Genomic DNA, 12,451 nt, shown 5'->3' with positions numbered 1-12,451 from the left:
AACGTTTATGATACTTTTATGGCACGTTTTATGGTTTTAGTTTGTTTTGGAGCTTCTGCCTGCTATGTATGGAAGAAATAGTGTGAATTTTTTAAGAAAAGACTCTTTATTTGTATTACAGTTAAAATTGTATAGAAGATAAGTAAATTATGACTGAATTAGAATTTTTGGGTGACCTATTATTAAATAGTTTTACCTTCTCTCCTTTTTGCCCAGGAGCTCCATCAAGACCATTCAGACCACTGTCACCTTTTTCTCCCTAAACATTAACAATAACAATTCATCTCATAATTAAACTTACAGTGATGATGAGGTTATCAATATCTGTTTATGTAGTGACTCACCTTTCGTCCCGGGAGACCGTTTAGTCCTGGAATGCCAGGCCTGCCAGGGTCCCCAGAATCACCCTTGTGTTTTACAGTCATAGGAAATGTTCTTAGTGGTTTATTTAATCTAATTTTTAATATAGGATGAAATAGGTCCAACAATACCTGTTCTCCATCCAGTCCTGGACTCCCTATTCGTCCAGGGAAACCTCTGAAGCCCTACAGAAAAATAAATGTTGTGAAACAATGGTTACAGACAGGGGAGAACACAATAGCTAAAGACAAGATTGACATTTCATACCTTCTCTCCTTTAATTCCTGCATCTCCAGGTAAACCAGGGTCCCCTGTCTCACCCTGAACACACAAACCAATCAGTCTAGGTACATGAGTCCATAGTGTTACTCAAAAAAAATTGAAATAAAATAAAAATGTAAAAAAATAAACCAACTCACAGGAAAGCCTACTTAATTATTTAATCATTCATCTAAATAATGTAGTTAGTAAGAAAGATTAAGAGAACAGTGTTCTCCTTCTCATGTACCTCTGTAGCTCAAAGAAATTTCTTATTAATTAATATTTAATTCATATGATTCATATTCATACCTGATCTCCCTTTCGGCCCTGCAGGCCCATGTCTCCCTTATCACCTTTCTCACCATCCAATCCATGTTCTCCATTACGACCCTGTGACAAATCTCAGCCAATCAGTAATATTTAACAAAATATATAGCCAGCAAAATGTCTAAAAATATACAAATCTCAAACATTTGTTTCGAAACTATCACAACAAACATTAAACAGGCTACCTTTTCCCCATTAGCGCCTGGCTCCCCTGGATCTCCCTAAGAAAATAATTATACCTTCACTCCCAAAATGCATTTTCCACAGTAAAAATAATTACCGTGATATAACATGGCATATAAAACAATATAATCCATACTTTTAAAAAAAGCAGTTATAGTGCATTATAGTGCATATTGTCAAATTAGAGCTAATTTTGACCTTTTGTCCTACTGGACCACGTACACCAAAAGGCCCCATGCCCCCTTTAGTACCAGCCTCTCCCTTCAGCCCCTGAAATTACATGAAACAAGTGTTAGAAATTCACTTTTATGGTCCATTGTAGACATGAATCTCTACAGGTATCTGAGTGTATAATTCACTAAGAAAGGTTTAGAAAATACCTTTGCACCAGGTGGACCATCTTCACCTTTCTCTCCTTTATCTCCATCAAATCCTGGAAGCCCACGTTCACCCTGCCATGTCAAATTCAGACATGCCTTGACATGTATCTGTCATTTATACTTAAAAACAACTCAAAACTCAAACAGCTAACATGCATTGTTGAGTTCACATAGTCAAGTATGGCCTTTGTGGGAAACTTTATAGTGAAATGACAAATACAAAAATATCTCACTGCCTCTCCTTTCAGACCCTTATATCCTCTGGGTCCTGGCATGGAGAGAGGACTACCCTACAAAACCAGGAAACCGATATGGTAGTTGGTGAAAGAATCAAAATAAACACAATGCAGGTATTCAGTCTACATTTATGCTGTCCTTACCTTGTCTCCTCTGTGACCAGGCACACCTTTGTCACCCTGTCAGTCAAAAAGTTTTGTCTTTATTAATTTTGTCTGGGGTATATTCTAAACAAATGAAACTCAACTGATATGCCAGATGGGCTGTTAAATGTTTCTAGGGTTGTAAGTGGTATTGTTTTGACACAACAAATGTTCACTGTATGTCATAAAGTTACTGTATACTGAAGAAAATAAAACCAATATCACTCACAACTAACGCAGATTGTGACGTTAGTGCAATTGTATGTGTGTCAAAAGAAAGTGCTGTTCACAGCAGTTTGAACCATTGAAAGATTGGCTTTAGCAGAGAAAGACCTGACAAGAAGGCACTGGCAAGTCAATACAAAGAGAAGTGAGGCTCTGTGAGCACAGCAGTACTGTCAAAGCTGTTTATAAGTCTTTGAGCTACAGAAAATGACCCTGGCAGAGTTGGCTTGGCTATTAATATTTAAAGCCCTTCTACCTTCTGAACTTGTTTCGAATTTCAAACTGAGGTGGATTAAAAATAGACTCTCACCTTTTCTCCTTTCATACCTGTCATGCCTTTAGGACCCTTAATTAAAGAGAAAGGTCAAGAGACGTTAACACATTGTACAGAATCACAATATCTTACTTTCTTACAATACTCTATATTGACCTGTTCAATACTGATCACTGCATGGATGCACTAAAGCTTTTTGAATGCATTTACATTTATTCTTTTAGCTGATGCTTTTATTCAAAGTAGCTTAAAAATGTGAAGAAGAAAATACTGAGATAAGAGAGAGATAAGAAAGAAATAATATAAAATGTGAGATTTAGTAATTGTTAATACGATTTAGTAATTGCAGCATAAGGCAGCAGGTATTGTGTATCAAATGTTATTAATATTTAGCAATAATATATTTTAATAAAATATTTGAGGGATGCTATAGAGGGATTTGAGAAGTGCTACAGTGTCTGCCCGTGAGTTGGAATCACTCGTGACTTACCATGAGACCTGGAGGACCATTGGCACCCACAGTGCCTTTGCCTCCCTTTGAATTTTGAGAAAGAGTTGAGAAAAATTAACAGCAAATAACACAAAGAGAGAGAAAGAAAAAAGAAACATGCCACTTTATGATACTAGGGGCCAAATTTACTAACACCACAAAAACAAGCATGTCTTAACTTATTTTGTGCTTAACATGGCTGTGATAGTTGCTCATTTGGTCTTGATAGATTGCACTGGTCTTTATGGAAGTGAGCTGTCTACGTTCTTTCATTTGTACAGTGTCAAAACATCTTTTGCAGATCTTTCATATACCTTCAACACTTTTATGGGATTTTGGTCTCACACAGATTGACCCTGTTTAGTAAATCTGGGCCAAGTTTTAGAATACATCATTTATTAACTTTATTTATTAACATTGAGTATTTATTACAAACAAACTAATATGCTATTATAGATAAAAAAAAGACCTACAATCTGAAAGAGCAATTTTCATAATATTACCCTGCGACCTGGGAGCCCAGGAATTCCTCTGTCACCTGGTTCTCCTGGGATACTGTCTCCCTAGTAATAGCAGATGAAACATTTCATGCTTGTATACATTTATGTTGTGGGTCATTTCCACCTAACCTGGTATCATTGAGCATAAACATTACATGCAGTGATTTACCTTTTCACCCTTAACCCCGGAGGGGCCAGGAGGACCCTGTAAAAAGAACAGCAAATTCTCAGTTTATTCTAGTTCTTCACTTTTAGAAAATGTAGTAAAATATAGAGTAAAATTCTAAAGCGATACCTGCTGTCCAGGAGCACCAATTGCACCTGGAGTACCAGGTGAACCGTTCTTCCCTCGTCTCCCTCTATCACCCTTTAAAAGCATGGAAACAAATGTAAAAATTAATTCATCCAAGTTCATTTTTTGTTTTTAAATCAACAAAGTCATTACAATAAGGTAACTACTCAACTTTGAGAATGGGCTGACATTACCTTTCTACCTGGCTCTCCAGGGTCACCAGGCTGACCTCTGTGACCTGCTGACCCCGGGATGCCAAGGTTGCCACGAATACCCTGAATGCCCTGTGCTCCAGGTGGTCCTGGTTCTCCAGGCTCGCCCTAAGTACATAACAATCACATGTTAGTTAGTTAAGCAATGTCTATTATTAACTGTGTTTGGGTTTATGTTGGTATCCTCTTCTTTTTTTGGATTGTACTGTATGGGAAGTTAAATTCATATCATTGATAACATACACAGCTTAATCAATCACCTTTTGTCCAGGTGGACCGGCCTGACCAATGGGCCCACGGTGACCGGTTCCAGGTTCTCCCTAAAAAAAAGAACACATAAACAGATCAAAGGAGGTTCAAGAAATATGGGATAAACAGTTAATAACACCAAGTTGAGAATAAGTGTACCTTCTGCCCTTTTTCACCAATCTCCCCCTGCACAAATTCACAAGTGATCAGCCACGAACAAACACAGTTTTTACAAGGCAAATAACAAAGAGAGCACTACAATATTAATAAAGACACTGAATCCATTTCAGGAACGGAGGAGTAAAAATAAAGCTCTGGGGCATCAAAGGAAGCAGAAAGGCACTGCTGAAATTCCACCCACCCGGTTTGATTGACAGTAATAATTTACTAACATTGTGAATGAGGAGGCGGGGATGTCGTATGTGTGGGTGAACTGCAGTCCAATCAGAAAGCAGATAATCATTCTTATCTAACAGACTTTGGTTTGGGAACACACAGAGCTTAGACACTAATAAGAGCTGATGAGAACATTGCTCGAATAACATTATTTATCAGGATGGGACTATCATGCTTTATTAGTAAGAACAGATCGTTCCGACTCATAATGAAAAAGATTGGCGAACCTTAGGGCCTGCTTTTCCATTTTCACCTGGAGGTCCCTGTACAAGAAAGGAAAAATACACATATAATGCACAATTTATTTACAGATATACATAATAAGACCGCACTGAAAATCTGGGATTAAAAATGTAATTGAAATGAAAATAACCATGGAATAGGTTCTAATTGGTGTATATCATAATTATAGAAAGTTCTCCTATGGTTCAATCAAAATAGATTGTATTACAAAATAGTAATTACATTGGGGGCAAAATTCTAGACTAAAAATCTGTGATTTACCATCATATGTAAATTGAAATGGATTGATAATTAATAATTGATCAATATAATATAATATAATATAATATAATATAATATAATATAATATAATATAATATAATATAATATAATATAATATAATATAATATAATATAATATAATATAATATAATATAATATTTGGAAACCTATAGACTTTAAAGAATATACTTACTTTAAGGTAATCACAGTGGGAAATACGGGGCCCCATGTCTTCTTCTTGGTCTGTCTCTCCCTTCCTCTCTCTCTCCATCTTCTCTCTTTGTCTCTCCCATTCTATTCTTTGTCTTTGTAACTGTCTCTCTCTCTCCTCCTTTTCCTCTTGCTCCATCTCTGTCTCTCTCTCTAGCTCTCTCTCCCTTTCCAGTTCGTTTTCTCTTTCTTGTTCCAGTTCCATCCTTTCTCTTTCCATCTCCTGTCTCTCTCTCTCCCTCTCTAGCTCAAACTCTTCCTTTATCTCCTCGCTGCCTGTCTCCTCGTCACCATCACCTGAACTGTATTCCTTGGTCTCAGTCACACCCTCCTCTTCCTCCGTGTCCCACTGTTCCTCAGTTGTCTTTTCCTCCTCAATATTCCTTTCTTTGTTCTCAAGATAGACTTCATCTTCTCTCACCCCCTGTTCTTCCCCCTCTCTTTCCCTGTACATCTCTGTCACAGTCTCAAGGTCTTTGTTTTCTTGCTTCTTTTTCTACAAGAGTGACAGAAATATCACGTGTGAGTACTGTTACTATGGTTGTATCTCTTTCCAAGGCATTGTTGAGTTGACTTTAGAAATGTAATTATTTTAAAGGAATAGTTCACCCCAAAATGAAAATTTGCGAGTACAAAGATGAGTACATTTTCAGTTTTGGGTCAACTATTCTTTTAAGTTTTTTGGATTCCTCATTTTTTTATGTAGATTAAACACACTCACATTTAGCTTCTTTTTGCCTTGTGCACCTGAGGTAGACCGCTAAAAGAAGATACAATAACAAAATTGGACTTTGTTCCCTCTATTTCCATCCATTACATCATGCAATCAAATCTGCAGCGCTCTAAGATGAGCTTATTCAATCATAAGCGCTAAATACGTCACTGTAATTCAATTTTCATCACCTTAGATCCTTGTTTGAAACGGTTTTGTCCACCTGGAGTTCCAGGCATGTAGGCCTGTGGAAGACACACGTGATTCATGCCTTATTAAGATGCTTATTCTATGTGCAAATGAAATTCTCCTGTCAAAACATTAGGTGGACACTTATGAACAAGATTTTACCATGTACTCAGATGATGGAGCACTTCTCTTCACTTTAGATCTTGCCTCTTCCAGGCCGCTATTGTGGGGCAAGCTCACCTGTTTATACCCAAACTGTCATAAACAGGAGTTTCATGTACATTTACATCACTACTGAACTAAATTGTTAAATCAATCATTTTAAATGCTACAAGAGAATTTAGGCACCAAAACCTTATAATGTAGAGGGATTTTTTTTATTTGACATTAGCTAAAGATAACATTAAACAGTGTTTTTAAATTACTAGATTTGTATAAAATGTTAAGATTAACATCAACTAAGATTAATAATTGCTTTAGAAGTATTGTTTATGTTATCTAATGTAAAGTAATACTGATTAACTTAACTTAAAAATAAGGTGGAAAGAGCAAAAACAATTACAAAAGCAAAATGAAATGATACTGATTAATTTGAATTTTTTAATATTGGTCAATAATTGATATGGTACCCATTTATTTGATCAATATAATTGAAAAAATATGATGATGCAGTCACGATTGTGAAAGAATTAAACACACGTAACACAATAAAGACTCAGAAACAGGTTAAGACTGGTTTAGGAAGCACACATTTACTGACAGACATGCACAAACAGATTAAATATGAAAGAAAAGCAATATGCCATTGAATTTCACCAGTGAAAACAGGTAGCACATTATGTTACCCCAAATGAAAAAGTAAATATGTAGACACACAAAATACAATCTTTTTTCAGTCTTATCAATAAATAAGGAACTGATGAACAAATCGATGTTGAATGAGCTGTCAGGGCAAATGATTTGATTCTCTATTAAAACAACTTGGATTAATGTCATGAGAACCATTCATGAGTGTTTTATGTTGTCACTTTCATATGGATTATAGATGATTTAGCATGGATTTGTTCAGTAAGTGTAAAAACAGCACATTACAAGATCTGTTCTTTATGTTTATGAGGAGGCTGATCTCTCCTCAGAGCGTGCTGGAGGTTCTTCTCAATCTATCAAAGGCACTGCAGCATACTGAACGCTAGTCATGGTGGAGGCAGCATGGACGAATGACATCAGTCCCAAAGTAATGCCGGCCAGTCAGATCCTCCCCCTCTTTTACCCTTCACAGTTTCTACACACTTGAATGTCTCTCTTACAGAGTTTAGGGGAGCTCCTGTGTTAAGAAAATAAATATATTAAAGAAAACCTGTAGCTGATCTGTAAGAGCGACTATGAAGAACGTTTAATGTGTCATACTGTATAGCAAGTGCACAAACCAGAGGAATCATGATTGAAAATCAAGAGCAGTGCATGCTGGGATGCCGACGTGTCACTTTTTATATTCTTGAAACTCACGCTTTACATTCATACACTGAAGCTGACTGTTTAAAATGCATTTGATCATTGTTTGCACTGGTGAAATTCACTGATGAAGTGAAGGCAATTATTTTGTCATGCAATACAATTTCTTCAGAAATAATTAAATAATTAAATAATTCAAATGATGTAATTAATCAGTTGCAATAAGCTAAAACATCCAAGAAACATGCTAAAAGAAGGATTTCCAAAGCTGAAGTTAGTTCATGCTTCAAACTGAAGCCACATGCAAAAGAGGTGGAAGCCAGAAAGTAAAATCACAGGCAAACTTTTACCTCCTCTCCAGTTTGTGTTGTATTTAGCACTGATATTAATGTGGTTTCAAGTGGCTTCTGTAAAACACATCAAATTAGTTCATGTGTATTATATGCAGTACATACAGTATAAACTGCTGAAACTAACACAGGGTGGAAGAAGTACCTGCTCTGTGACTTTTGATGAGAGCAGGGGACTCGCTGTTGTTGGGTGAACCATCTGGAAGCACATTGAGAGGACTTGTTCAAGTAAGCAAAAAAAAAAATAATTATGAATGATCAAAAAACAAATATACCAAAACTACTGTTCAAAAATATGGTTCAGTAAAAGATTTTTTAAAAGAAATTAGTCATTTTATATTTATAAAAGTTATTAGAAATGCCATTCTTTTGAACATTTAATTCAAAGAATCCTAATCCTAAACAAAAAAATATTAAGCAGCACAAGTGTTTTCAACACTGATAATAGAAATGTTTCTTGAGCAGTGAATCAGCATATTATAATGATTTCTGAAGGATCATGTGACCCTGAAGACTGGAGGAATGGCTGCATACAGTATTTACCTGTTAGAGTGACCATGAAGCATATTTAATGTTACATTCTGCATTGCAAGTGCACAAACCAGAGTAATCATGACTGGAAATCAAGTGCAGTGCATGGTGGGATGCCAGTGTGTTACTTTCACGATGGTGTTTCATCAGTTATTATTTTCATGTTCTTGAAACATACCCTCTATATCAACACACTGATGTTGACTGTATAAAATGCATTTGAACTTGCACAAAATATTGTTTATACTGGTGAAATTTACTGATAAAGGCAATTATTTAAATATATTAAATATTAAAATAAAAAAATAAAAAACATGTGACATGAAGACTGGAGCAATGGCTGCTGAAAATTCAGCTCTGCCATCAAAGAAATAAATGACATTTTGAAATATAGTAAAATAGAAATCAGTTATTATAATATTTTACTGTTTTTAAATAAAAATGCAACTTTGGTAAGCATAACCATTTTTCTTTAAACATCAAAAAGTCTTATCAACCCCAAACTGTTGGTAATTTATATTCTTACCAGGGTAATCTCCTCTGGAGACTGTGTAATCAGAGAAGTTGTTTCACCCTGTGTAGATTTGAACATTTTTTTATAGCATTTCTATAGCAGAATTTGCCAATAGCATCCTATTAAACATAACCATTTAGAATTATAAGTAATATTAAAAAGAAAAGGTTTACACTCTTACCTCATTTTCTTGTGTGTATATAGCTGTTGTTGCCGAGTATTTTAGCTGAGGACAACAAAAGTTAACAACAACTTCAGCTCAGTGCTAAAACATATTGTACAACTGTATTGTATTATTAATGAAACATTATTCCATTGTAACCTCTACCCATCTAAACTGTGACACTGTCTGCAGTAGCACTTCCAGTAGTGTATGTATATGTGTGTTTATTGTGATTAGATTTGATTTTAATAATACTAACCTCCTCCCCTTCGCCTTCCTCCTCTCGAGAAGGAAAGGGCTCTTCTGTGTGCAGCTCGTCCTGACATGATACGAACAAAACATTCAAAAATCGATGTGAAAAGTTCATGAAACAAAATGGCTTCAGTGTGTCAAAACTTCCCTAAACTGAAAGCAAGTGATGAGAGATTATGAGAAGAATTACTCAACATTTATTAGAAACGTTGTGATTAGGGTTTCTTCTTTTGGCTGTGGAGTGGGAGTACTTTATTAAGGCCATGTTAAGTGTGACGTGTGGTGTGGGTGTGAAGGAGGGAGACATGAGGTAAACTCAGGTGATTAGCGTAGGTTGACATGTCAGTTCCCATTCAATTCATTATAAATGTGTCAACACATTACAGACAAAATCTGATTGTGAATCATATCGCTGTTTTTGCCACCATACATTAATCATGTGACAGACCTACCTCATATTCATATTCCTCATCATCATATGATGCTTCCTCAACCTCCTCTTCCATGTTGTCTTGACCTTCCTGTAATTTACAGTGGTAAGACACATTATTTCTGCCTTCGAATGAGGACAGAAGATAAAAAGGTTTGTTTTGACGCTAATGTTTCCACAAAGAAAACAACAAACATGTTAAAGTGTCAGTGAGAATAGATTGGAAACACATTAGAGACATGATTTACAGACACATTACAGACTAAAATAAGTAACAACATCAGTAATCTTGATTTATGGAGAAGTTTAGGTGGCTGTAACTCTCCCAAAATTATTATTCCATTAAAGTCAAACAGGTTGAAGGTGAGAAAATGGCGACAGAATATTAATTAATTCTTAGTACTTTTAGTAGGAGTATAATGACTGAGATTAATGAAATTCGCAGCACATTAGTTAGATTAATTATACATTATAAAAACAGGTGCATTTAATGTTTGTTTATAAATCATTTAGGGTTTATGCTTTTTTTTTTGGATGAAGTAGTTTAGACAAGTCTATAATAACGCTAGTACATCCGAATATTTAAGTAATCACTAAAATAAAGTTCAATGTAATAGTCAAAAAGTTCAGATTGAGTCACTGTTAAGCTGCCTTGAATATGAATGATGTGTGAATGTCAGGTAAGGTGCGATGATGAAACATTTACCAAACGTTTCCTTTGTCGTTTTTGACGTCCTTTATTTCCTTTGCCCTGCTCGAAAGTTTAACAGTTGAGAATCATCATCATTTATGAGAAGGCTTTAAATAACAATCATTAAAATATTTAGAGACATTTAGGAAGTTAGTGGCCGTGACATTTAATGACATTTAATATTTAATTGTAATGTTTAGTTCTAATTATGTCTGGTTAGGTTTTTATTATTACTGCACAGGTTTAAATTTTCACCAGTATGTTTGTCTATTTAATAGCCAAACCCTGCTTATGGGTAATTTGGCTCTTTATTAATTGATATTCTGTTAATTAACAGTAAGTACAACACTAAACAGAGACTGAAACTCGTCTATATAACAGAGCGACATCAGTGTACCTTTCCCCTCTCTCTGCCTTTTTTCTTCTCTCCAGATGTTTTCTTCCCCGTGTCCTCATGGCTGTGGAAAACTGTCTCCATACTTACCTCTTCCTTCCCAGAGCCCAACTGTGAAAAAGGTTTCATTTTTTTAAACTTGTTTTTAAAGCAGCCAATAAATGGACTTATGTGTTTAAATACATCTGAAAAAAAGACAAGTTTTGCATTTTTCTATATAAACTACACTAAAAACAAACTTTAATGCAATACATACATTTAAATATTACTACTAGTAAGCATACCCTCTCAGAGGAAGTGTTGGTTTGGAGAAATTTCAAAGGTGTTATATCACTGAATTTGGTCTCCACAAGTTCCTTTTCTTCAACATCTACCAGCTTGTCTTTGGTTTTACTCTGGTTGGCCTTTTTGGGAATAGCAGAGATGTTCGAAAGGATAGGACCCACTTCTTTTTCTGCAACAGGCTTCTTAAAATACAAGACAAGGCACCAAAGCAAAGCCACATTAAAAAAAAAAAAAAAAACTATGACAACTGTATAGCATGCATTAAATGTAGATAGCACTATATCAGAACAAATCAGTCAAGTATATCTGAAAATAACTGAATAAAGTATGTTGATGTTTGGTTAGAAATAGATTATGAATAATGGTGCTGTAATTACTGATACAGGAATGGGCTCAGGCATCTGCCCCTCTTCAAGATCAGCCTCTTCCTCAGTTAAATCTGTATCAGGTAATGACTCTTGTGGGTGACTGTACTTTACTGAGCTCTGTGGATTAGAGATAGACTTTATACAGCAAGTACATTGTTGCTAATAGTGGGTATTTATCATAAACAGAAAATCTATCTGACTAGTAATCAGTTTTTTTTTTTATTATAAATATAGTAATTAATTTAGCTGAGATATTTTGTAAGTTCAGGAGGCTACTCACGGTGTATTCAGTGATGATGTTTGAGTCCGGCTCCTGTCTGTCTCCTTTCACTCTTCTGCTGGTGCTGATCTCATGAAGAAGCTCCTCCATTCCATCCTGAAGCAGCCTGTCAATCAAGGCCTTCAGCAGCGAGAGCTATGAAAGTGTGTTTTTATTATTATTATTATTATTATAAATGTGGTAATATGTTTTATTGTAGTGTAACATCAAAGCAATTCAAATTTGTTACAATTCATATAAATATATAATTTATATGAGATGACAATAAAATGGTTAGTAACGTAGCAATGACTTTTATAAACAAGTAAAAAGCTCTGATGGAAATTGAAAATTATTTTATGATTTTCATTTCTTCTTAGTGAGTACATTTTAATTTCAAAACAAAACAACAAAAGTAATTTAAATGATTTTTTGTGTTATGTAATGGATGCAGCCTTGCCGTTATCACGTTCTAAAATGTATATTTAAAAATTGAAAGTGTGTTTTTAGTATTAATATTAAATATTAACATTTCATATTAATACAAATAGTGCATGTAACTAATATTAAATATTAAACCTTAATATCTAAGCAAAATTAAAGTGAAAGATAATCTGGA

At 35.0% G+C, this 12,451-nt stretch overlaps 1 protein-coding gene and 1 long non-coding RNA gene across 7 annotated transcripts in view; one reads left to right on the top strand and one right to left on the bottom strand.

The window, feature by feature from the left end:
* The window catches only part of col7a1l (collagen type VII alpha 1-like), a 63,517-nt gene that overhangs the window by 5,167 nt on the left and 45,899 nt on the right, over window positions 1-12,451 (bottom strand). For 3 of the 6 annotated variants that reach the window (XR_009423985.1, XM_059511119.1, XM_059511117.1), the window contains exons 70-103: window positions 11,854-11,988; window positions 11,583-11,690; window positions 11,205-11,387; window positions 10,924-11,031; window positions 10,542-10,586; window positions 9,858-9,926; window positions 9,413-9,472; window positions 9,172-9,216; window positions 9,003-9,050; window positions 8,091-8,144; window positions 7,946-8,002; window positions 6,306-6,383; window positions 6,146-6,199; window positions 5,964-6,002; window positions 5,226-5,738; window positions 4,757-4,792; window positions 4,293-4,319; window positions 4,145-4,204; window positions 3,867-3,992; window positions 3,676-3,747; window positions 3,550-3,585; window positions 3,384-3,443; window positions 2,881-2,925; window positions 2,427-2,462; window positions 1,892-1,927; window positions 1,745-1,801; window positions 1,512-1,583; window positions 1,330-1,401; window positions 1,134-1,169; window positions 931-1,011; window positions 628-681; window positions 492-545; window positions 345-407; window positions 197-259 (exon numbers count right to left, since the gene is read on the bottom strand). Coding sequence is in view for 5 of the 6 variants with exons in the window: in XM_059511119.1 (XP_059367102.1) it covers window positions 197-259; window positions 345-407; window positions 492-545; window positions 628-681; window positions 931-1,011; window positions 1,134-1,169; window positions 1,330-1,401; window positions 1,512-1,583; window positions 1,745-1,801; window positions 1,892-1,927; window positions 2,427-2,462; window positions 2,881-2,925; window positions 3,384-3,443; window positions 3,550-3,585; window positions 3,676-3,747; window positions 3,867-3,992; window positions 4,145-4,204; window positions 4,293-4,319; window positions 4,757-4,792; window positions 5,226-5,738; window positions 5,964-6,002; window positions 6,146-6,199; window positions 6,306-6,383; window positions 7,946-8,002; window positions 8,091-8,144; window positions 9,003-9,050; window positions 9,172-9,216; window positions 9,413-9,472; window positions 9,858-9,926; window positions 10,542-10,586; window positions 10,924-11,031; window positions 11,205-11,387; window positions 11,583-11,690; window positions 11,854-11,988 (2,682 nt within the window). In the remaining variant the exon portion in view is untranslated. The remainder of the gene's footprint in view (window positions 1-196; window positions 260-344; window positions 408-491; window positions 546-627; window positions 682-930; window positions 1,012-1,133; window positions 1,170-1,329; window positions 1,402-1,511; window positions 1,584-1,744; window positions 1,802-1,891; window positions 1,928-2,426; window positions 2,463-2,880; window positions 2,926-3,383; window positions 3,444-3,549; window positions 3,586-3,675; window positions 3,748-3,866; window positions 3,993-4,144; window positions 4,205-4,292; window positions 4,320-4,756; window positions 4,793-5,225; window positions 5,739-5,963; window positions 6,003-6,145; window positions 6,200-6,305; window positions 6,384-7,945; window positions 8,003-8,090; window positions 8,145-9,002; window positions 9,051-9,171; window positions 9,217-9,412; window positions 9,473-9,857; window positions 9,927-10,541; window positions 10,587-10,923; window positions 11,032-11,204; window positions 11,388-11,582; window positions 11,691-11,853; window positions 11,989-12,451) is intronic. The other 3 variants (XM_059511118.1, XM_059511122.1, XM_059511121.1) reach the window with 3 other exon arrangements.
* On the top strand, window positions 197-12,169 carry LOC132105752 (uncharacterized). Its single transcript, XR_009423987.1, has 3 exons — window positions 197-1,861; window positions 10,959-11,042; window positions 11,591-12,169. It is a non-coding gene; the product is annotated as an uncharacterized LOC132105752 (long non-coding RNA).

The sequence above is a fragment of the Carassius carassius genome, chromosome 26 (genome assembly GCF_963082965.1).
Source record: "Carassius carassius chromosome 26, fCarCar2.1, whole genome shotgun sequence".
Taxonomy (NCBI): domain Eukaryota; kingdom Metazoa; phylum Chordata; class Actinopteri; order Cypriniformes; family Cyprinidae; genus Carassius; species Carassius carassius.
This window is presented reverse-complemented; position numbering and strand designations above follow the sequence as displayed.